Source organism: Nerophis ophidion, linkage group LG29 (assembly GCF_033978795.1).
Source record: "Nerophis ophidion isolate RoL-2023_Sa linkage group LG29, RoL_Noph_v1.0, whole genome shotgun sequence".
NCBI lineage: Eukaryota > Metazoa > Chordata > Actinopteri > Syngnathiformes > Syngnathidae > Nerophis > Nerophis ophidion.
In genome coordinates, this window is record NC_084639.1 from 30,697,469 (window position 1) to 30,721,397 (window position 23,929).

Genomic DNA, 23,929 nt, shown 5'->3' on the forward strand with positions numbered 1-23,929 from the left:
TTAATCGTTTTTATAATGTAATTTAGAATGTGGGAGGTTTTCATGTTCTTTTTAAATTTCCTCTGAATATAATAGAATAGAATAGAGTTTTATTGTCATTTTTGCAGTGAACAGGTTCAAAGAACAACGAAATTGGAGCAGATCCCCTAAGGTGCATGTACAATATGGTAATATAAATAGTACAAAAAAAAGGTAGATAGAAATAAGAGATGTATCTATATATGTATATATATCCACACAGATGCATACACACATGCATATAACATTATTGCTTATTACAGTCCGAAAAAATTGAAACAAATTAAAAACATGACACATGAGGACATGAAGGACATATTGTGCTACTATGGCTCTTGGGTAAAAGCTGATTTTTAGTGAATTTGTGCCAGCTTAAAGCACCCTATACCGTCTGCCCGAGGGTGGCATTATATCCATCTATCTATCTATCTATCTATCTATCTATCTATCTATCCATCTATCTATCTATCTATCTATCTATCTATCTATCTATCCGTTTTCTACCGCTTATTCCCTTTTGGGGTCGTGGGGGGGTGGGGGTGGGAGGGTAGTAGGGCGGGGGCTGGTGCCTATCTCAGCTACAATCGGGCGGAAGGCGGAGTACACCCTGGACTAGTCGCCCCCTCATCGCAGGACCAACACAGATAGACAGACAACATTCACAGTCACATTCACACACTAGGGCCAATTTAGTGTTGCCAATCAACCTATCCCCAGGTGCATGTCTTTGGAGGTGGGAGGGGCCTATCCCCAGGTGCATGTCTTTGGAGGTGGGAGGGGCCTATCCCCAGGTGCATGTCTTCTGAAGTGGGAGGAAGCCGGAGTACCTGGAGGGAACCCACACATTCACGGGGAGGACATGCAAACTCCACACAGAAAAATCCCGAGCCCGGGATTGAACCCTGACTACTCAGGACTTTCGTAATGTGACGCAGACGCACTAACCCCTTTTCCACTGTGCTGCCAGATATAGATGTATAGATATAATGTATGTAATGCCAATTGAAATTTAAAAAGAACATGGAAACCTCCCACATTCTAAAATACATTATAAAACAAATGATCATCAAAGACAAAAATAATATCATGAGTGTAATATTTATTTTGTTTCTTTTTTTCTTTCCTTATGCTACTGTTGTTTCAATACATTGTTAAATATTTGAATATTTTTACGAAAATAAGTTGTATGTCTTTGTTTTGAAAATGTAAAATGGACAATGTAGATAATTTGGTAAAATAACTGTTTTGTTGTTGTTTGTGGTTACCCGTAGGAAGAACTGTGCCGAGCTGCATGAATAAGTTGGCTTTAATTAAGACTTCAGCAGGACAGTAATTGTACATACGCACTGCATGAGAGGGTGGTAGTAACTGACTCCTCGATGTGCACACCCTGGTGGTGTGTTCGAGAATTACAACAAGAAAACAGCTGCAAAAAACAAAATCACTACAAAAAATGCTGCAAGTCAAAGCCACAGAGTCAGTCCAAGTTTACCACAAACAAGTGCCATGGACAGTCTGTGCATGATGTGACAGTGGATCAACACAGCCAAAGTGAAAATGACACAATCTACGTGGATGGCTTGGAAATAGAAAATTGAATTGACTCCGTAAATCCACAACAAAGAGACCAAGATGAAGGATTTGTCACAGTGTGCATAAACGACATGCCAACCGAAATGAAAGTGGATACAGGTGCTAAATGCAATGTAATGTCACTGAAGACTTTCAATAGAGTAAACAGCGGCGTGAAACTCGCCAAACAACACAGAAGCACAAATTTGGTGGCTTACGGAGGAGCCAAAATCGAGACACAAGGTGAAGCTACGCTGACATGCTTTTTAAAGGGACAGCGCCACTTACTGCCATTTTTCACAGTGGATAGAATGTGACATCACTGTTGGGCTTCCGTGCATGCCTGCGTACGGGGCTAGTCGAGTTGAGTCCCGATGTGCACCATGTCACCACAGAGAACACTGGAGAGTTCAGCGCACGGATCCTCACACAATACCAAGATATTTTCAGTGAAGAGCTCGGAGAACTACCAGTTGTTTACACAATGACAGTGGACCCCAATGTGCCGCCAGTTGTTAGGCCGGCCCACCGCATCCCAGTAGCGATGCAAGACTGTGTGAAAGCTGAACTTAAATCCATGGAAAGCATAGACGTTATTACTTCAGTCACCGAACCAACAGCTTGGGTGTCATCCATGGTCGCTGGGCACACAAAAGTCAAATCAGAAATCAGATTGTGCATCAACCCCAAAGATTTAAAGGCCTACTGAAATCAGATTTTCTTATTTAAACGGGGATAGCAGGTCCATTCTTTGTGTCTTACTTGATCATTTCGCGATATTGCCATATATTTGCTGAAAGGATTTAGTAGTGATCATCCACGATAAATTTCGCAACTTTCGGTGCTAAGAGAAATGCCAGAAGTCGCAGACGATGACGTCACATGTTTGATGGCTCCTCACATCTTCACATTGTTTTTAATGGGAGCCTCCAACAAAAAGTGCTATTCGGACCGAGAAAACAACAATTTTCCCATTAATTTGAGCGAGGATGAAAGATTCGTGTTTGGGGATATTGATAGCGACGGACTAGAAAAAAATAATTTAAAAAAAGTTTTTAAAAAAAAATGTGATTGCATTGGGACGGATTCCGAAGTTTTTTGACATATTTACTAGGCTAATTCTAGGAAATCCCTTATCTTTCTATTGTGTTGCTAGTGTTTTAGTGAGTTAAATAGTACCTGATAGTCGGAAGTGTGTCTCCACGACTGTCTTGACGCGCAGTGTCTCAGGGGAGTTGACGGCAGCTTTATGGATGGCACAAGCTCAGCTTTTCTCCGGTAAGAACTGACTTTTTAACCACAATTTTCTCACCGAAACCTGCTGGTTGACATGTGGTCGGGATCCATGTTCTCTTGACCGCACTCTGATCCATAGGAAAGTTTCAGCTCCAGGATTTTTAAACAAGGAATCACTGTGTGTTTGTGTGGCTAAAAGCTAAAGCTTCCCAACTCCATCTTTCTACTGTGACTTCTCCAATATTAATTGAACAAATTGCAAAAGATTCAGCAACACAGATGTCCAAAAAACTGTATAATTATGCCGTTAAAGTAGACGACTTTTAGCTGTGTGTGTGTGCAGCGCTCATACTTCCTAAAAACCTGTGACGTCTTGCGTACACGTCATCATTACACAACGTTTCGAAGACGAAACTCCCGGGAAATTTAAAATTGCAATTTATTAAACTAAAAAGGCCGTATTGGCATGTGTCGCAATGTTAATATTTCATCATTGATATATAAACTATCAGACTGCGTGGTGGGTAGTAGTGGCTTTCAGTAGGCCTTTAAATGAAGCACTAAAACGGCCCCACCACCCCATGAGAAGTGTGGAGGAGGTAGCAGCACAAATGTTTTCAGTGCTAGATGCAAAAAATTCATTCTGGCAGATCCGCCTGGACAAGAAGTCCTCAATGAAGACAACATTCAGTACTCCTTTTGGACGTTACAGATTCCTTCGCATTAACTCAGCAAGCGGAGTATTCCAGCGCACAATGGATCAGCTCTTTGCTGGATATCCATGCTCAGTCATTGTCGATGACATCATCATCGGAGGCATGACGCCAACCTAAAAAAGGTGTTTGAACGTGTGAAGGAAATAAACCTCAAACTCAACCCGCAGAAATGCAAATTTCGACTTGACCAAGTATGCTACGTTTGTCATTTCTTCAAAAGTAAAGGTTTGAAAGTTGACCCCTCCAAAACTGCTGCTATCACAGACATGCCAGTCCCCACAGATGTCACTTCACTTCACCGTTTCCTGGGAATGGTTAACTATCTTGGCAAGCACATTCCAAACCTCAGTGACATCCCAACGCCACTGAGGAAGCTGACTCACAAAGAGACCGCATGGTGCTGGTTCCAGCAACACCAAGATGCTTTCGACCGCCTGAAAGCATGTCTCTCCTTTCCACCAGTATTGGCCTACTAAGATGTCAAAGAGCCAGTCAGGCTGACCTGTGACGCGTCATGCTTTGGACTAGGAGCTGCCTCATGTAAAATGGAAGGCCAGTAGCCTTTGCATCCCGCACCCTTACAGAAACAGAAACTTGGTACGCTCAAATTGAGAAGGAGCTACTAGCTCTTGTGTTTGCATGCACCAAGTTCAGAGACTATGTGTATGGCAAGGCCACCATAGTAGAAACTGACCACCAACCGTTGGGGACTATCTTGAAGAAACCAATTCACAATGCCCCGGCCCGTCTTCAGCGGATGCTGCTACGCTTGCAAAGCTATGACATAAGCCTAATCTACAAAAAAGGAAAGCACGTGTACTTAGCTGACACTCTTTCAAGAGCCCCTAATGCAACAGACAGTGAGAGCCCATCTGACAGTAGTTCTTTCGACGTCATGTCTGTGAGCTACATTTCTACAGCCCGCCTGGAAGAGCTCAAGAAGCACATGGAGGAGGTTGAAGTAATGCAGACTCAGTACAGTTATCCAGCGTGGATGGCCTGCCAGAAAGACTCAGCTGCAGCCTGCCATTGAAGTTTTCTTCCCCTCCAGAGACGAACTCACTGTGGAAGATGGAATTGTCATGAAAGGGCAGAAAGCAGTCATTCCAACGTCACTACAAAAAGAGTACATTAAGATTGTACACAAAGGTCACCCAGGCATTGAAGCGACCAAACGCAGAGCAAGAGGTATCATCTTTTGGCCATCAATGTCACGAGACATCACTAAAGAACTACTTTTTTGCACAGTGTGCAACAGCACAAAACCACATCAGCAGAAAGAACCACTTCATCTTCATCCAGTTCCAGACCTTCCGTGGTCACAGTTGCTACAGACATTTTTGAATGGCGGGGACAACACTACCAGGTGATAGTGGATTCCTATTCTGGATGGTTTGAAATTGACCTTCTACAAAACATCACAGCGATAGCTGTAATTTCCAAAATGAAAATAACATTTTTCATTGCACGGTACACCACACACACTGCTATCTGACAATGTAAGACAGTACAAGTGTGAGCAATTCAGGAAATTTGCTGAGGAGCAGGACTTCATCCACAACACCAGCAGCCTAGAGTTTTCCCGGTCGAATGGATTTGCGGAAAGAGCTGTCAGGAGTGACAAGCAACTGATGGAGAAATCCCACCGGGACAAAACTGATGTCTTCCTAAACCTCCTGAACCTCAGAAACATTCCCCGAGATGCAGACCTTGGTTCCCCTGCCGAACATTTAATGTCAAGATAAACGCGTGCAGCTATCCCAGTGTGTACCAGACTACTACAGCCAACAGCAAAAGACTCAACACAAGTACACGCTCAACTAGTCGACAAGAGAACTACAGTGAAATGTCACTACGACAAATCAAGTCGCCCACTGACTCCCTTGGCAGAAGGGCAAGTGATCCGTATGCAGACTCCTGCTGGACATGACCGACTTGGAATAGTGGAAAAGTCGTGCGAAGAGCCACGTTCCTACATCATCCAGTCCGATGGGAGAAGATACAGGAGGAATCGTCGCCACATCGTCCCGGTTCAAGAACAACCACCAACACCGTTCCAGAACGGCGAAGCAGACTCTCAGGATGGTAGACATACCATGGTGGACTTGGTCCCCCCCACACCACTGAGAGAAAAGACAGTGATTAGGCAAACGGAAAGTAAATCACCAATTCGACCCAGATTCACTACGCGGACTGACACAGCTTACAAAACACATGCAGGTCGAGTTTGCAGACCCAATCCAAAGTATGTGCAGTAAGAAAAGAAAAATGCACGTGTGATTTATTTTGAGATAGTATTTTTCTAGCTGTTCTATAATTTGTTTAGATATTCCATAGAGATGGTGAATTGTTTGTACTCACCCTACACAGTTAAGAGATTTGATCTCAGTTACATATCAATCAATCAATCAATGTTTACTTATATAGCCCTAAATCACTAGTGTCTCAAAGGGCTGCACAAACCACTACGACATCCTCGGTAGGCCCACATAAGGGCAAGGAAAACTCACACCCAGTGGGACGTCGGGGACAATGATGACTATGAGAACCTTGGAGAAGACGAAAGCAATGGATGTCGAGCGGGTCTAACATGATACTGTGAAAGTTCAATCCATAATGGATCCAACACAGCAGCAAGAGTCCCGTTCACAGCAGGAAACCATCCCAAGCGGAGGCGGATCAGCAGCGCAGGGATGTCCCAAGCCGATACACAGGAGGGCGGTCCATCCTGGGTCCCGACTCTGGATGAGCGGTTCATCCTGGGTCTGGAGAGCCACTACGTCATCCATGGCCACCAGATCGGACCGGAATCCCTCCACAAGGGAGAGTGGGACATAGGAGAAAAAGAAAATAAACGGCAGATCAACTGGTCTAAAAAGGGAGTCTTTAAATTCCAGAGTATACAAATGAGTTTTAAGGTGAGACTTAAATGCTTCTACTGAGGTGGCATCTCAAACTGTTACCGGGAGGGCATTCCAGAGTACTGGAGCCCGAAATGAAAACGCTCTATAGCCCGCAGACTTTTTTTGGGCTTTGGGAATCACTAATAAGCCGGAGTCTTTCTAACGCAGATTTCTTGCCGGGACATATGGTACAATACAATCGGCAAGATAGGATGGAGGTAGACCGTGTAGTATTTTATACGTAAGTAGTAAAACCTTAAAGTCACATCTTAAGTGCACAGGAAGCCAGTGCAGGTGAGCCAGTATAGGTATATATGTATGTATATATGTATATAAAGGTATATATAGTATAGGTATATATGTATATATATATGTATATAAAGGTATATACAGTATAGGTATATATGTATGTATATATGTATATAAAGGTATATACAGTATAGGTATATATGTATGTATATATGTATATAAAGGTATATACAGTATAGGTATATATGTATGTATATATGTATATAAAGGTATATACAGTATAGGTATATATGTATGTATATATGTATATAAAGGTATATACAGTATAGGTATATATGTATGTATATATGTATATAAAGGTATATACAGTACAGGCGTAATGTGATCAAACTTTCTTGTTCTGGTCAAAAGTCTAGCAGCCGCATTTTGTACCAACTGTAATCTTTTAATGCTAGACATGGGGAGACCCGAAAATAATACGTTACAGTAGTCGAGGCGAGACGTAACAAACTCATGGATAATGATCTCAGCGTCTTTAGTGGACAGAATGGAGTGAATTTTAGCGATATTACGGACATGAAAGAAGGCCGTTTTAGTAACGCTTTTAATGTGTGGCTCAAAGGAGAGAGTTGGGTCGAAGATAACACCCAGATTCTTTACAGAGTCGCCTTGTTTAATTGTTTGGTTGTCAAATGTTAAAGTTGTATTATTAAAAAGAGGTCGGTGTCTAGCAGGACCGATAATCAGCATTTCCGTTTTTTTGGCGTTGAGTTGCAAAAAGTTAGCGGACATCCATTGTTTAATTTCATTAAGACACGCCTCCAGCTGACTACAATCCGGCGTGTTGGTCAGTTTTAGGGGCATGTGGATATTCATTTCACTTATCTTCTTTTGTTTTTTTTAAGGACGCTTAACTAAAAGGGAAGGATGTAGATGATTTGGTAAAATGACTGTTTTGTTGTTGTAATTCTAGAACACACCACCAGGGTGTGCACATCGAGGAGTCAGATACTACCACCCTCTCATGCAGTGCGTACTAGAGATGCGCGGATAGGCAATTATATCACCCGCAACCACATCACTAAAGTCGTCATCCACCCGCAATCCACCCGAACCAACATTTCATCAAAGCCACACCCACCCGCCCGTTGTTATATATCTAATATAGACGATGCAAGGCATTAGTGAGGTTAGAAATAGCACAGACACAATGGCTTTCTTGAACTGATTTATTAAAAGAATTATTTTCCATTCAAATTCACCGTGAAAACTGTAATAAATAAAGCAGGTTACAAACGTAAAAATAATAACATGCACAGCATGTGGATCAAACATTTTACTAAGTAAAAAACCAACAATTGACAAATACCTCGTTGGCCACACCCGGAAGTAGCTTCCTTACATCCGTCGACAGACCAAACGAGACACTTCAAAATAAAAGTATGCCCACATACCGTTTCAAAGAGTGCTGCTCGTTTTTCGTATGTGGGTAACAACATTTAACTATTTATAAATGGTTGATTTCTATAGGCTAGTAAGGTAAAGTGTTGTACCTGACAAGTTTGGGCTACTTTGCTTCTGCAGCCTTCATCAGAGGTGTCACGTGATGTTAGCGTGACGTTGTCTGTGACGTGATGTATGGATTGTACCATCAAGAGTTGTCAGGTACAACACTTTACCTACTAGCCTGTATAAACCAACCATTTATAAATACACGTCAGTAGGCTAAATGAACCTCTTCAACATAACATTTAACTATGTATAATGTAGCGGCTGGCTACGAGGTGTTAAACAATGACTTTGGCTGGGGGGCGGGACTTCCGGGAGAGATAGAGAAGTGACGTTATCGACAGGAAGTGAGAGTTTGCGTTGTCCAGGGAAAAGCGTTAGAGACATGAGAGCTGTTGTGTGGTTGTATTACATCTTGTGCAATAAAGACAAGACAAACGAAGAAGTTTTTTTGAGCCTACATTCCTGGGATTATTCCAATATATATTTCCGAATTGGTTCAACCGCCACCTGCCCGAATCTATTTAAAATCTATCTTTTCGTCATGTCACCCGCCCGACCCGCGGTTTATCCGCGGACTCCGCGGTTGTGACCGCAAACCGCGCATCTCTAGTGCGTACGTACAATTGCTGTCCTGCTGAAGACTTAATTAAAGCCAACTTATTCATGCAGCTCGACATAGTTCTTCCTACGGGTAACCACAAACAACAACACATGGCAACAAAAGTGGGTGACATCGTTATCACCAGGAAAGATGAGATCACCTACCTAGGTTCCATTCTAGAGGCTAATCATTCCTGTGATAAAATGGCAACCAAGGTCATCAAAAAGGTCAACCAAAGAACGAGATTCCTCTACAGAATCTCCTCTCTGGTCAACAAAAGCACCTTGAAGATTCTAGCGGGAACTCTCATTCAACCCTTTTTTGATTACGCTTGCACCTTCTGGTACTCCAGCACCTCCAAAACTCTCAAATCTAGACTCCGGACATCCCAGAACAAGCTAGTCCGGTCACTTTTAGACCTCCACCCCAGATCACACCTCACTCCAACCCACTTCTCCAAAGTGGGCTGGCTAAGGGTGGAGGACAAAGTAAAACAACTTGCACTGAGCCTAGTCTATAAAATCCGCGACACCTCCCTGATACCGAAGTACATGTCCAACTTCTTCCTTAACGTAAATGACCGCCGTAACCACAACACCAGGGGGAGCTCCACAAACCACGTTAAACCCAGATTCCGATCTAACAAAGGTCTTAACTCGTTCTCTTTCTATGCCACATAAATGTGGAATGCACTCCCAACAGGTGTAAAAGTAAGTGCATCTCTATATTCCTTCAAAACCGCTCTAAAACAACACCTCCAGGCAACTTCAACCCTTTACTAATACCCTCCTCCATTCACATCCCATGTCCCCGGATTATAAATAACCTAATGTAAATAATCAAATGTTCTTCTAATGTATATACTTGTTCTTATGCTATCTGAACTCACTATGTTCTCTGCTGGCTGTACATATCCTACTGTAAGACCTACACTGTTTCAATGTCCACATTTCTCTGTTGATGCAATTGTTGATGACTGAAGTACTGATATCAACCAAAAATCCGCATCCCACCCCCAGATTGTAAATAATGTAAATAATTCAATGTATATACTATGATGATTAACCTGTGTGATGACTGTATTATGCTGATAGTATATATTTGTACCATGAATTGATTAACATGGACCCCGACTTAAACAAGTTGAAAACTTATTGGGGTGTTACCATTTAGTGGTCAATTGTACGGAATATGTACTGAACTGTGCAATCTACTAATAAAAGTATCAATCAATCAATTAACCAAACAATCAATCAATCAATCAATCAATCAATCAATCAATCAATCAATCAATCAATCAATCAATCAATCAAAAATGATATTTCAAATATATAAACCGTATTTTACTTTAAATCATGTATGCATGAAAATAATTAACTAGTACTGTTTTTAATGCATTTATTGTGCTGTCTGTCTAATTGTAATAAATGCAGACGAGGCGTGTTCAACGTTGACTCACACAGCGTGCTCATAACCACATTCTAGCTGTCTGCATGGCGACATACGACACCACTTCACGGGGCTACCGCGCATGCTCGTCACCAGTGTTGCATGCTGGGTAGTGTAGTTCTGAAAACTCCCTAGCTCAAAACATCACAACAATGACTCTTTGGCCCCGCCCCTACGGACGCATGCTTGGAAGACATGCGCTTTGCGGCAAAGTCCTCCTTTTCTCCACACACGCTTCTAAGCCTCGGCACATCTCCTCACATCGCTACTAACTACACTTTATTCATCCTCCGTGTCAGGATAAACTCCACTCGTCTCAGCCACATTTGGAGATTATTAGGCCCGTTTAGCTTGATAGTTGTTTGAGCGCGCCAATTAGCTTAGCATGCTAGTTAGCTTAGCTTGTTAGCCGCTAACAAAGAGACGCGGATTTGATCAACACATCGCTTAGTTAAGATCAAGTGTGAGTGTAAAGTGTTGTGATTGTGTGAAAATGTGCGAAAGAACGATAGAAAAGTATGAGGAGGAACTTTGTTGTGTGAAAATGTGTGAAAGAACGATAGCAGAGTACAAAGAGGAACTTTCTCGTACAAAAGAAGAGAACGAGAGACTACGTCAACTATTGGAGGCTGTTTTCAAGAAACCTCAAGTTGTGTTACACAGAACAGGTTTGTTTACTTCTTACTCTCACATTTTTACTAACTTTATATTTCATCATGAACATGACGTGTTTGCAGCAGTCATTTCCATTAAATCAGGGGTGTCCAAACTTTTTCCACAGAGGGCCGAACACGGAAAAATGTAAGCATGCGGGGACCATTTTGATATTTTTCATTTTCAAACCATAACAAAATATATGGATTTTTTTTTATCCTTAGGGCTCCTGGGGAGCATAGAGGGCCTCAGTCACTAAAATGTTAAAAAAAGGTCAAATTATTATTATTTTTTTATTTATTTAATGCTTACAGTAAATCTCTATATCAACTTGAAGTTGATATAAAGTAAAACAAATAAGGTTTTGTGCCTTTTCAGTCAAAGACAACCTTGTTTTTTATAGTAAAACTGAAATATGCAGTATTTAGATAAATAGTTAGTACTTTATTGATTCCTTCAGGAGAGTTCCTTTATTCAGCAATTCAAGCCCTCAAAGATCAATAATGCAGGACATCATTGATTTTAATTATTTATTATTTTTGAGTAATCACAGTGAAAAGTTAAATAAAATCCTACTAAATATATTTGAGATCCGAAAGGTTCCCCACTCATAAAGTGATGCATTTGTATGAGATTTTTTTTTTTTACTTTTAACACTTAAATTTCAAGATAAACTTCCAATATATATTTCGATTTTAAGTTTGAACTATTATTTTGTTTATTTTATGCTCTTTTGTCCAAATTTTGATGTTTTTATATAGCAACCACACAACATATGCAATATTTTTCGACATAAAACATTTTAAAGTGATTACTTTTAAGTAATAATTCATTATAACATAGATTTTTTTTGTCCTTTTTTTGAGCAATGGAAAAAAAACAAAATAAAGACACAAAAAAAAACTGCCTGCATGGCAGCTTTGTGTCAACATTGCCACGTTTTCTCATTATATTTCACTTCATTCCACTTTTTTTAAATCTTTTTTTGAATTTTTGCAATACTATCAATTTTGCAATTTTTGCAGAATGTGTGGCGATTAGCTGCGGGTCGCAAATGGCTCCCGGGCCGCATTTTGGACACCCCTGCATTAGATAATGTCCAAATAGAGGTGGTTTGGCACACTTATAATTAAAAAAACAACAATAATATTGTTTTTCATCAGATATGTAGTAGTATTGTATATGTGGATGGGGGCCCTGCTTTGGTAATAATGTGTACCCCTTTCAGAGATCACATTTAGTTCCACTTCATACATTCACATGATGGACAATAAGATAAGTTGGTATAACGTGAACGGTTGTGGAACCTTTTTACTCGGGGGGGTGACGGGATCTCATTGGAAGCGCGATGTATGAGCAGACGCCGTTTGGGTATAACAAAATGGTGTCTGCCGATGTAGTTTACAATGTCACTACGTCAGTAGTTGTCAAACTTTTTTCACCAAGTACCACCTCAGAAAATACTTGGATTTCCAAGTACCACCATCATGAACAGCATTAAAATATAGTAGCATAGTAGGCCTTAATTATTCATAAAAAACAAGGAAGTCACATTATTTAACAAGTATATTTAATAATTTTAAATACTGTTGCATTACACACAGTTTGAACATCAACACTATGTTTGCATGTAGGAATTGATTGATTGATACTTTTATTAGTAGATTGCACAGTTCGGTACATATTCCGTACAATTGAACACCCGAATAAGTTTCTCAACTTGTTTAAGTCGGGGTCCACGTTAATCAATTCATGTTAAAAAATGAATTGATTAGAAAATAAAAGACTGTACTTAAATATTACATAGTGCACACCAGATAGATTCCGGTGCGCACCAGATAGTTTCTAGGATGCAGCTTCCTCAGTTGACCTCTGACCTGGTCCACAGAGATGACTAATGTCTGGTGGAGGAGGAGGAGGAGGAGGAGGGGGTTGCAACCATGGCTGGGGGGGAGAAGAAGAGGGGGTGGCTGTGATGAGGGTTGGGGAGGACACCCCCCACTTCAACCGGTTCTGGTTGAACCGGTTGAAGAAGTTCTTAATCTCATTGGCCCTCTCTATTGTCCCCTCTACTGCTCTGGTCTTTGTCTTGTGGCCTGTGATGGTTTTCACACCTTCCCAGACCTCCCTCACGTTGTTCTGCTCCAGCTTCTTCCTGTAGCTGTCCTTAGCCTTCCTCACGTGTCCTTTCTTCTCCCGTTGTGCTGCTCTCATTGCCTCCCTGTCTCCACTCCTGAAGGCAGCTTTCTTCTTGTTGAGGACAGCTTGAACCTCCTGTGTTACCCAGGGTTTGTCATTAGGGTGGCACCGGACAGTCTTAGCAGGGCAGGTCAGAAGTTGAGGTAATCCGTAAGACAGTGAGTCTGCCCATCAATGTCCTCACCATGTGGAAACTGTGTACTATTTGTCTGTCACAAATTGACATCACACTAAGACGTTCAGTGACAGTTTTCCAATGTTTATCAGTGATGTTTCTTCAGTTATTTTGAATTTTTGTATATTATCAATCAATCAATGTTTATTCATCTAGCCCTAAATCACAAATGTCTCAAAGGGCTAAAAAGGCAGTAAAAACCTTTTAAACAAAGTGTTTGCTCGTGACATTTTCTGAAATTTGTAAGTATATTCTTGCTATCGTTTTCAGAATGTATAATATTGTGTTTCAGAGAAATTCTTTGACATTTTTGCCGATGACATCTATTAAACAAGACAGGGAGCAAAGTAATCAAACACAGACAGGATTCACTTTAGCTCATGAGGAGAAACGTCTGGGCTGCAACTTCGTACAGTTTCCCACCACGCTCTGACGAGGGAGTTCCACGCGTCCTCGTCTATTTGGGCCTTTTCTGATTACATAGCTGCTTCTAAAGGGAGGGGGGTCGTAAACGGCTGTCACACTCGGTCATAAACAGTTAAAAGAAAAGGTGCCTTGAGCCGCGTCAGGTTTGCTCCCTCTCAGCTTTGTAGATCTCGGGTCAAGAAAAGGTCTTCCTGTGGCTGTCAACAGATCAAAGAAACCGACACCTCCATGTTGCATCCCATTGCAGACAGTGGAGTTTTACAAGCCTTTTGTTTGATAAGATGAAAGACAGCTTTGGTCTCGTCGCAGGGGACCTGAATTCAATGGAACACAAAGTTGTTTTATAACTTATATGCAATTATTCTGACAATTTGGTTATTATTGTTAATATTATCTGGAATCAATTATTGGTCGCAGTAAAGTGGCAACTTGGGTAGTTTTTAGCTCTAAAAGGGTATTTCAACAAGTAAACAGTACAGTAGGTACTAGCTTTATATGTATGTAATACCCATCAGGGTATTCCATTAGAATATGCCGAGAAAAGATGTGCAAATATCAAAATATTACTTGAAATCCATTTTTGGCAGCAGTAATGTGGTTGTTTTGGTATATTTTAGCTTTGTAAAGGGTATTTCTACAAGTATACAGTAGGTAATTGATTTATATATATGTCATGCCCATAAGAGTATTTAATAAAATATGCAGAGATGAGATGTGTCAGTATCAAACTATTACTTAAAATACATTTTTGGCAGCAGTAATGTGGCCATTTGGGTAGATATTTGCTCTAAAAATGGTATTTCAACAAGTAAACAGTACAGTAGGTACTTGATTTTGATATATGTAATGCTCATAAGGGTATTTTAGTAAACTATGCAGAGATGAGATTTGTCAGTATCAAAATATTACTTAAAATCAAATTTTGGCAGCAACAGAGTGGTTGTTTTGGTATATTTTAGCTTTGTAAAGGGTATTTCTACAAGTGTACAGTACAGTAGGTACTTGATTTATATATATATGTAATGTCCATAAGAGTATTCTAGTAAAATATGCAGAGATGAGATGTGTCAATATCAAAATATTACTTAAAATACATTTTTGGCAGCAACAAAGTGGCCATTTCGGCAGATATTTGCTCTAAAAAGGGTATTTCAACAAGTAAACAGTACAGTAGGTACTTGATATTGATATATGTAATGCTCATAAGGGTATTCTAGTAAAATGCGTGTGTGTAAATATGCGATGTGTAAATATCAAAATATTACGTCAAATCACTTTTTGATTCAAGATTGTTTATTGTCATATGCACAGTTAAACAGACAGTTTGCCGTACAATGAAAATCTTACTTTGCTAGTCCACCCTTCAACAAGTCACACGGTACTTAGCTAAAAATATAAAATAAAAATAAAAATGTATATACAAGGCAGAGTAAGTAACATAACATTATTGCACATTCTGATTGACAGTCAACAGTATAAATATGGAGGTGACCTTGGGTCACAGCAGCAGTTAAAGTGTCTTTAGTGATCAACGGTGAAACGTGTCTACAGTGATGGTTCACAGTTCGGGGGTGGTCAAGGTAGCTATCTTTTGTTCAAAAAGACAAAAGTAAAAACGGGGAGTTGGAGGGAGCTAACATTCAAAAGTTAGCATTCACAAGCCTGATGGCCTGTGGGTAGAAACTGTTAGTCAGTCTGGTAGTCCTGGATTTCAGGCTCCTGTATGGTCTGCCTGATGGTAGGAGGCTGAAGAGACTGTGTACTGTCCTTGATGATGATGTGTGCTCTCCTGGTGGCCCTGGTAGACTACATGTCCTGTAGTGAGGGGAAGGCTGCTCCTGATATGTACTGAGGAGTTTTAATCACTCGCTGGAGTGCCTTCCTGGCCTTAGCAGTGCAGTTTCCATACCAGACCGTGATTGAGCTGGTAAGGACACTCTCAACCGTACTTCTATAGAAGTTGCTGAGAATTTTGGGTGGCATGCCAAATTTTCTCAGCCTTCTTAGGAAGTACAGTCGCTGCTGGGCTTTCTTTATTGTTTGTTGGGTGTTGTGTCCCCAGGTGAGGTCCTCGCTGATGTGGGTCCCGGGGAATTTACAGGTTTTCACCCTGTCCACCTTTGTCCCCCCTATGTACATCATTTCCTTGGTCTTGTCTGTGTTCAAGGAGAGATTATTATCCTGACACCAGGCCACCAGTTCCGCTACCTCCCTTCTGTACACTGCCTCAGCTCCCCCGGTGATCAGTCCGACGACCGTAGTATCATCTGCTAACTTGATGATAGTGGTGTTGTTCTGGGAGGCCACACAGTCGTGTGTGAAGAGGGTGTACAATAGGGGGCTCAGCACGCAGCCTTGGGGGGTCCCAATGCTTAGAACCTTTGTGCCTGATGTCTTGTTGCCGATTTTGACTGACTGGGGCCGGTTTGTGAGAAAGTTCAGGACCCAGTCACAGAGAGTTGGTGTCAGACCAACAGTGAGGAGTTTAGCAGTGAGTTTTTGTGGGATGACCGTGTTAAAAGTAGAGCTGTAGTCGATGAATAATAGCCTGGCATAGGTGTCCTTGCCCTCTACGTGGGTGAGGGTGGTGTGGATGACGGGGTTGACTGCATCCTCAGTGGACCGGTTCTGCCGGTCGACAAACTGTAGAGCAGGGGTCACCAACTCGGTGACCGCGGGCACCGGTCGCCTGTAAGGACCAGATAAGTCGCCCTCTGGCCTTTTCGAAAAATAGCTCAAATAGCAGCACTTACCAGTGAGCTGCCTCTATTTTCAAAATTTTATTTATTTACTAGCAAGCTGGTCTCGCTTTGCTTGACCTTTTTAATTCTAAGAGAGACAAAACTCAAATAGAATTTAAAAAATCCAAGAAAATATGTTAAATCAATCATCAATCAATCAATGTTTATTTATATAGCCCCAAATCACAAATGTCTCAAAGGACTGCACAAATCATTACGACTACAACATCCTCGGAAGAACCCACAAAAGGGCAAGGAAAACTCACACCCAGTGGGCAGGGAGAATTCACATTCAGTGGGACGCCAGTGACAATGCTGACTATGAGAAACCTTGGAGAGGACCTCAGATGTGGGCAACCCCCACCCTCTAGGGGACCGAAAGCAATGGATGTCGAGCGGGTCTAACATGATACTGTGAAAGTTCAATCCATAGTGGCTCCAAGACAGCAGTGAGAGTCCCGTCCACAGGAAACCATCTCAAGCGGATCAGCAGCGTAGAGATGTCCCCAACCGATACAGGCGAGCGGTCCATCCTGGGTCCCGACGAGCGGTCCATCCTGGGTCTCGACTCTGGACAGTCAGTACTTCATCCATGGTCATCGGACCGGACCCCCTCCACAAGGGAGGGGGGGACATAGGAGAAAGAAAAGAAGCGGCAGATCAACTGGTCTAAAAAGGAGGTCTATTTAAAGGCTAGAGTATACAGATGAGTTTTAAGATGAGACTTAAATGCTTCTACTGAGGTAGCATCTCGAACTGTTACCGGGAGGGCATTCCAGAGTACTGGAGCCCGAACGGAAAACGCTCTATAGCCCGCAGACTTTTTTTGAGCTCTAGGAATCACTAATAAGCCGGAGTCTTTTGAACGCAGATTTCTTGCCGGGACATACGGTACAATACAATCGGCAAGATAGGCTGGAGCTAGACCGTGTAGTATTTTATACGTAAGTAGTAAAACCTTGAAGTCACATCTTAAGTGCACAGGAAGCCAGTGCAGGTGAGCCAGTACAGGCGTAATATGATCAAACTTTCTTGTTCTTGTCAAAAGTCTAGCAGCCGCATTTTGTACCAACTGTAATCTTTTAATGCTAGACATGGGGAGACCCCAAAATAATACGTTACAGTAATCGAGACGAGACGTAACAAACGCATGGATAATGATCTCGGCGTCTTTAGTGGACAAAATGGAGCGAATTTTAGCGATACTACGGAGATGAAAGAAGGCCGTTTTAGTAACTCTTTTAATGTGTGACTCAAAGGAGAGAGTTGGGTCGAAGATAATACCCAGATTTTTTACAGAGTCACCTTGTTTTATTATTTGGTTGTCAAATGTTAAAGTTGTATTATTAAATAGAGGTCGGTGTCTAGCAGGACCGATAATCAGCATTTCCGTTTTTTTGGCATTAAGTTGCAAAAAGTTAGCGGACATCCATTGTTTAATTTCATTAAGACACGCCTCCAGCTGACTACAATCCGGCGTGTTGGTCAGCTTTAGGGGCATGTAAAGTTGGGTGTCATCAGCATAACAGTGAAAGCTAATACCGTATTTGCGTATGACGTCACCTAGCGGCAGCATGTAGATGCTGAAGAGTACAGGGCCAAGGACCGAACCCTGGGGAACTCCACACGTTACCTTAACATAGTCCGAGGTCACACTGTTATAGGAGACGCACTGCATCCTATCAGTAAGATAAGAGTTAAACCATGACAGGGCTGAGTCTGAAATACCAATTCGTATTTTGATACGCTCTAATAAAATATTATGATCGACGGTATCGAAAGCAGCGCTAAGATCGAGGAGCAGCAACATAGGTGACGCATCAGAGTCCATCGTTAGCAATAGATCATTAGTCAGTTTTGCGAGGGCTGTCTCAGTCGAGTGATTTGCCCTGAAACCGGATTGAAAGGTTTCACATAGATTGTTAAACGCTAAGTGCTCATTTAGCTGCTCTGCAACAATTTTTTCGAGGATTTTCGAAATAAAGGGAAGGTGAGACACCGGTCGGTAGTTTACCATGAGGTCTGGATCGAGGTTAGGTCTTTTAAGGAGAGGATGAATAACCGCTTTTTTGAATGCAACGGGAACAGTGCCCGAGGAAAGTGATAAGTTTATAATATTTAGCACTGATGGACCTAATAATACAAAAAGCTCCTTGATAAGTTTCCCAGGAAGTGGGTCAAGTAAACATGTTGTTTGTTTTATTCCATTTACACGTTGTAACAATCCTTCTAATGTTATTTCATCAAAACGAGAGAAACTATTTTGGATATTTGCAGTATCCGCCGTATATACAATCGTATCTGTGTTACTATAACCCCGTTGTAGCTGGGACGCATTGTCTTTAATCTCCTTTCTAATAAGTTCAATTTTCTTATTAAAGAACTTCATAAAGTCATCTGCCGAATGGGTGGAGCTACTGGAAGGAGTCCCTTGTTGGGTTAGCGATGCTACTGTACTAAACAAAAATTTTGGATAGTTTTTATTAATGCGGATGAGATTTGAGTAATAATTAGTTTTAGCTAAGGTAAGCATGCGTTTATAAGTTATTAAACTATCACTCCATGCTTGATGGTGCACCTCAAGTTTAGTCGTGCGCCATTTGCGTTCCAGCTTTCTACATAATAATTTCTGAGCTCTAGTTTCTTCAGTAAACCATGGCGTACGCCTTTTTGGAGCCTTTTTTAACTTCAGCGGTGCTATACTATCAATGGTTTCGCGCAGGGCGTTGTTAAAGTTGTTAGTGAGGTTATCAATAGAGCCCACATACTTTGGGAACGGTGCCATTACCGAGGGCAGTAGGTCCGCAAGAGTCGTCGTTGTGGCAGCATTAATGTTGCGGCTGCTATAGCAGTTATTATTATTATTAGCTTGCCGAACATGAGTCTGAACTTCGAATTTTATAAGGTAATGATCGGACATTACTTTAGTATACGGGAGTATCATAACTTTGGAGACGGTGATACCTCTGACAAGCACTAGGTCTATCGTATTACCGCTGCGATGCGTCGGTTCATTTATTATTTGTGTAAGACCACAGCTATCAATTATACTCTGGAGCGCCACGCACGGTGGGTCCAATGGGGTATTCATATGGATATTAAAGTCCCCCATTATAATTATATTATCGGCGTGCGTCACTAGATCAGCAACAAACTCTGAGAATTCACTAATAAAGTCCGAATAGGGCCCTGGGGGGCGGTAGATAACGGCCAGGCACAGAGGCAGAGGTGTGGCAGACTTCATAGAAAGCACCTCAAACGATTTATATTTATTATTTAAGTTAGGACTAAAGTTAAAGTTTTCGTTGTATATTAGTGCGACACCCCCTCCCCTTTTGAGGTGACGGGCAATATGCGCATTCGTATAGTTAGGAGGGGATGCCTCATTTATCGCAAAAAAGTCGTCTGGTTTAAGCCAGGTTTCGCTAAGACCGATGACGTTAAGGTTGTTGTCTCTAATGACCTCATTGACTAATAACGTTTTGGGAGACAAAGATCTGATGTTTAGAAAGCCCATATTATAGGTAGTGGGCTGTTTTAAGGAGTTGTTGATAAAATTATCCGTAGTAGCAATATTAATAATGTTGCGTTTATTATGCCCAGTGTACTTAAAATAATTACGACCATATCTAGGAATTGATATGACGGGAATTTTCAGATTGTCTACTTGGCGCTGCGAAAAACTGAACGCATCATAATTTGCCACCTCAGTAGAACGCATGTCTAACTCTGACGTAGTCATAGACACAGTAGAAAAAACATTTTGTGAGTTGTGTATTATTCTACGAAAATTGCTATGTGTACAGGGATCATCCAGCCTGGCGCTGGCTAGTTCTAACTTAACTGACTCCATACCCAGGCTAGCAGGCTCTGTAATTGCCTGTGACCGGGCTTGCTCTAGTGCAGTTAGTCAAATGTGGCTCAATGCGAAGTCTATGTTCCGAGACAAGAGGATAGCGCCTTCCTGGTTAGGGTGAAGGCCGTCTCTCCTCAGCAAGCCAGGTTTGCCCCAGAAAGAGGGCCAATTATCAATAAACGTAAATCCCTGTTGTCTGCAGAAGCTATCCAGCCACCTGTTAAGAGAGACTAATCTGCTATACCTCTCATCATTGCCTCTCCCAGGCAGGGGGCCAGAGACAATTACTCGATGCCTGGACATCTTTCTGGCGAGATTACAAGCCCTGGCTATGTTTCTCTTTGTAATCTCTGATTGTCTCATCCTAACGTCATTGGAGCCAACGTGTATTACTATATTCGCATAACTAGTGGTGCGGTTAGCCTGCCGTACGTGTTTACTAAACCTGTTGCGAGTTAGCTCCCTAAGATTAGCTTCAATGTCAGGTGCTCTGCCCCCGGGAATACACTTAATTGTTGCTGGTTTGCTAAGCTTTATGTTTCGGGTGATGGAGTCCCCTATGACTAAAGTGTGGTGCCCGGTAGACTGGGGTGTAGGACTAGCTAAAGGGCTAAATCTATTATGCGTCTCAACCGGTACACCGTAGCTTGTAGGCCGATTAGGGCTGCTACAAGCTGGGCTAGTTAGCTCGCTACAGCTAACGCTAGCAGATGTGTCCGCAACATCTAAAGTTACGAAATTACACTGCTCTAACTGGCGGACACAGCTCTCTAGCAAAGCCAACCTATCCATGAGTAAAGTGCACGAAGCGCAGGAAGCCATACTCACAGAAACTTTCCGTCGCCGAGTGGGGTGCCAGCTGTCTTCGGGAAGTGGTGGTCACGGTGGCGGGGGAGAAGCTTCCTTCAGACCGGCGCTGCCTTTCTCCGCTAGCCTCGTTAGCTTAGCAGCTAGCTAGCTGATCTCATCTCATTCTGTTTGTGTGTTTATGTCTGCGTACACATGAAAAACATAACAAATACATGAAAATAATAATGAACAATGTACTGTTTAGATTTCAGGGCCCTATGCAAAAGCAATCTGTACACATATTCTTAATATAGGGTACATTTTAACTGACCTTTATTTGACTATGTTTGTCTTTTTGTAGGTGGCTAAAATATGCGGTGCTGCTGACCACCGTATAACGTTACGTTACAGTTTGTGATACACTGACTAACGTAACACTATGTGTAGGTACCTCATGCAACCCTGTTTGAAAAAAATCACTTTACAAAAAGTATGAATATGGTAGCAAACTGCAGTGGATGCAACAGATTGTCGTGTTTGCAATGACGTTATAACCAGAGACATCTTATAAGTAGACGCCGCATTGGCTGCTGTGACGCGAGCAATTTGGCCGCCATCTTGAAGTGGTGATGAGGAGCTGGCGAGCAGCTTAAACTGACAGTTGACAGGTAGAAAACAAAGATGCCGGGTGGTGTTCAGCGTTTTCCTGTTAATATTAGCGGACTGTTGAAAATAGGAATTGGGGGATTACTTTTCACAAGTAAGATTTAACATTAACGTACTATTGCCTTCCGCCTGATTGTAGCTGAGATAGGCACCAGTGCCCCCCGCTACCCAAAGGGAATAAGCAGTAGAAAATGGATGGATGGATGGTTGTATTTTGGGAAAAGAATATTACAACAGAGTTGTGAAGGAGCAAAGATCTTCAATATTTGTATGTGAAAATCACAAAGAAATCTTCTGGGGGAGGATGACGCCCCTACAGGTATTTGCTTTACAAACTTTCAGCCCCACCTAAAACAAAATTCACCAGTTGCCAATGATTATGATGCATTCTCATTTTAGGCAAAATATAAGACAATACTTTCTTAACAGTATGTATGTAACCAGGAATAAGTTTTCAAGTAACAATATTCAAATACTAACATTGTTGGGTACAACAGAATTTAGTTTTATTCTGAATCCAGTCAAACAGATTGGTGGTTTTAGCTGATCTAAAAACTTACAGGTTAAAGTTAAAGTAGCAATGATTGTCACACACACACTAGGTATGGGGAAATCTGTCTTCCGCATTTGACCCATCCCCTTGTTCACCCCCTGGGAGGTTAGGGGTGCAGTGGGCGCCCGGGAAACATTTTGGGCGATTTAACCCCCAATTCCAACCCTTGATGCTGAGTGCCAAGCAGGGAGGTAATGAGTCCCATTTTTTAGTCTTTGGTATGACTCGGCGTGTTAATATATGTTTATGTTGAAGTATTTGGCAGACGCATTTATCCAAAGTGACATACATAAAAAATACATATAAAACAATCACTGAAAACATGATCATTTAAGGGAAGAATGTAATAGAATATCAATACAAAATGCCAAGACAGAATAAACTCCCTGCTGCTGCAGCAACAGAGATAGTCTATAGGTCCGTAAGATACATAGATATCTAATGTATTCATACATTTTTTTATGTGGAACATATGCATGTATATACATATGTACATGCATATGTTTTTTTCCCCTTCTCTGGGATTATATTCCCAGTATTGATCTTGGACGTCTGGTCACTTATAGCATATACAAATATTCTGTTACTGTTAAGCAAACTATGAATAATAAAACACACCAAAACATGTGTCCTTTTATCATAGTTACACGTATGACGAAAATCAGTGGTTTTTAGTGAGGTAAGATTAATTAAATGCGCCGACTGTTCATTGCTCCTGACAAATTAATTGCACTGAGTGGAGCGGATCACCACTCCAAGATGGAGGCCGACTGTTCATTGCTCCTGACAAATTAATTGCACTGAGTGAAGCGGATCACCACTCCAAGATGGCGGCCGCGCGTCTCGTCTCCTCGGCGCCAGTAGCAGACGTGCTCTATACCGCGTCTACTTATAAGATGACTATGGTTATAACGTTAGCAGTGAGTTTACAGCCTCACTCATTTAACTACACAGCAAATAAAAGTCACATTACTCAGCCAATAAACTTTAGCTTACAATCAAAACGTACCCTTCTTTGTGCATCTTCAACTGTCGAACGAAATTGGAAGTTGTTGCGTCTACATATTCGAACTGCATGTTTTGCATACGGCAATTCGTTTTTTGTTGACCAAGTCGTAGTTTTTTATACCCGGACGAAACCAACGTTGGCATATTTTTTTTCTCAATGGCGCGTTGTTTAAGAATTATTCTTCCTTGGTTTTCCTGCAATTTGATTGGATGAGTGCTGTGGGAGCAAAACAACAGTACTAATGTGATTGGCTGTTGTACTGAGAGCATACAAGCTGACCTGCAATGTGATTGGATGAGTGCTGTGGGAGCAAAACAACAGTACTAATGTGATTGGCTGTTGTACTGAGAGCATACAAGCTGACCTGCAATGTGATTGGATGAGTGCTGTGGGAGCAAAACAACAGTACTAATGTGATTGGCTGTTGTACTGAGAGCATACAAGCTGACTTGCAATGTGATTGGCTGTTGTACTGAGAGCATACAAGCTGACCTGCAATGTGATTGGCTGTTGTACTGAGAGCATACAAGCTGACCTGCAATGTGATTGGCTGTTGTACTGAGAGCATACAAGCTGACCTGCAATGTGATTGGCTGTTGTACTGA

General features: G+C 41.7%; 1 protein-coding gene across 2 annotated transcripts in view; it reads left to right on the top strand.

Moving 5' to 3' along the window:
* Nucleotides 1–10,258: 10,258 nt before the first annotated feature.
* LOC133546189 (gastrula zinc finger protein XlCGF57.1-like) overlaps nt 10,259–23,929 on the top strand; it is a 33,309-nt gene continuing 19,638 nt past the window's right edge. Inside the window, exon 1 of one of the 2 annotated variants that reach the window (XM_061892081.1) lies at nt 10,259–10,924. In XM_061892081.1, the coding sequence (XP_061748065.1) occupies nt 10,750–10,924 (175 nt within the window). In that variant the 5' untranslated portion in view covers nt 10,259–10,749. The remainder of the gene's footprint in view (nt 10,925–23,929) is intronic. The other variant, XM_061892079.1, reaches the window with a different exon arrangement.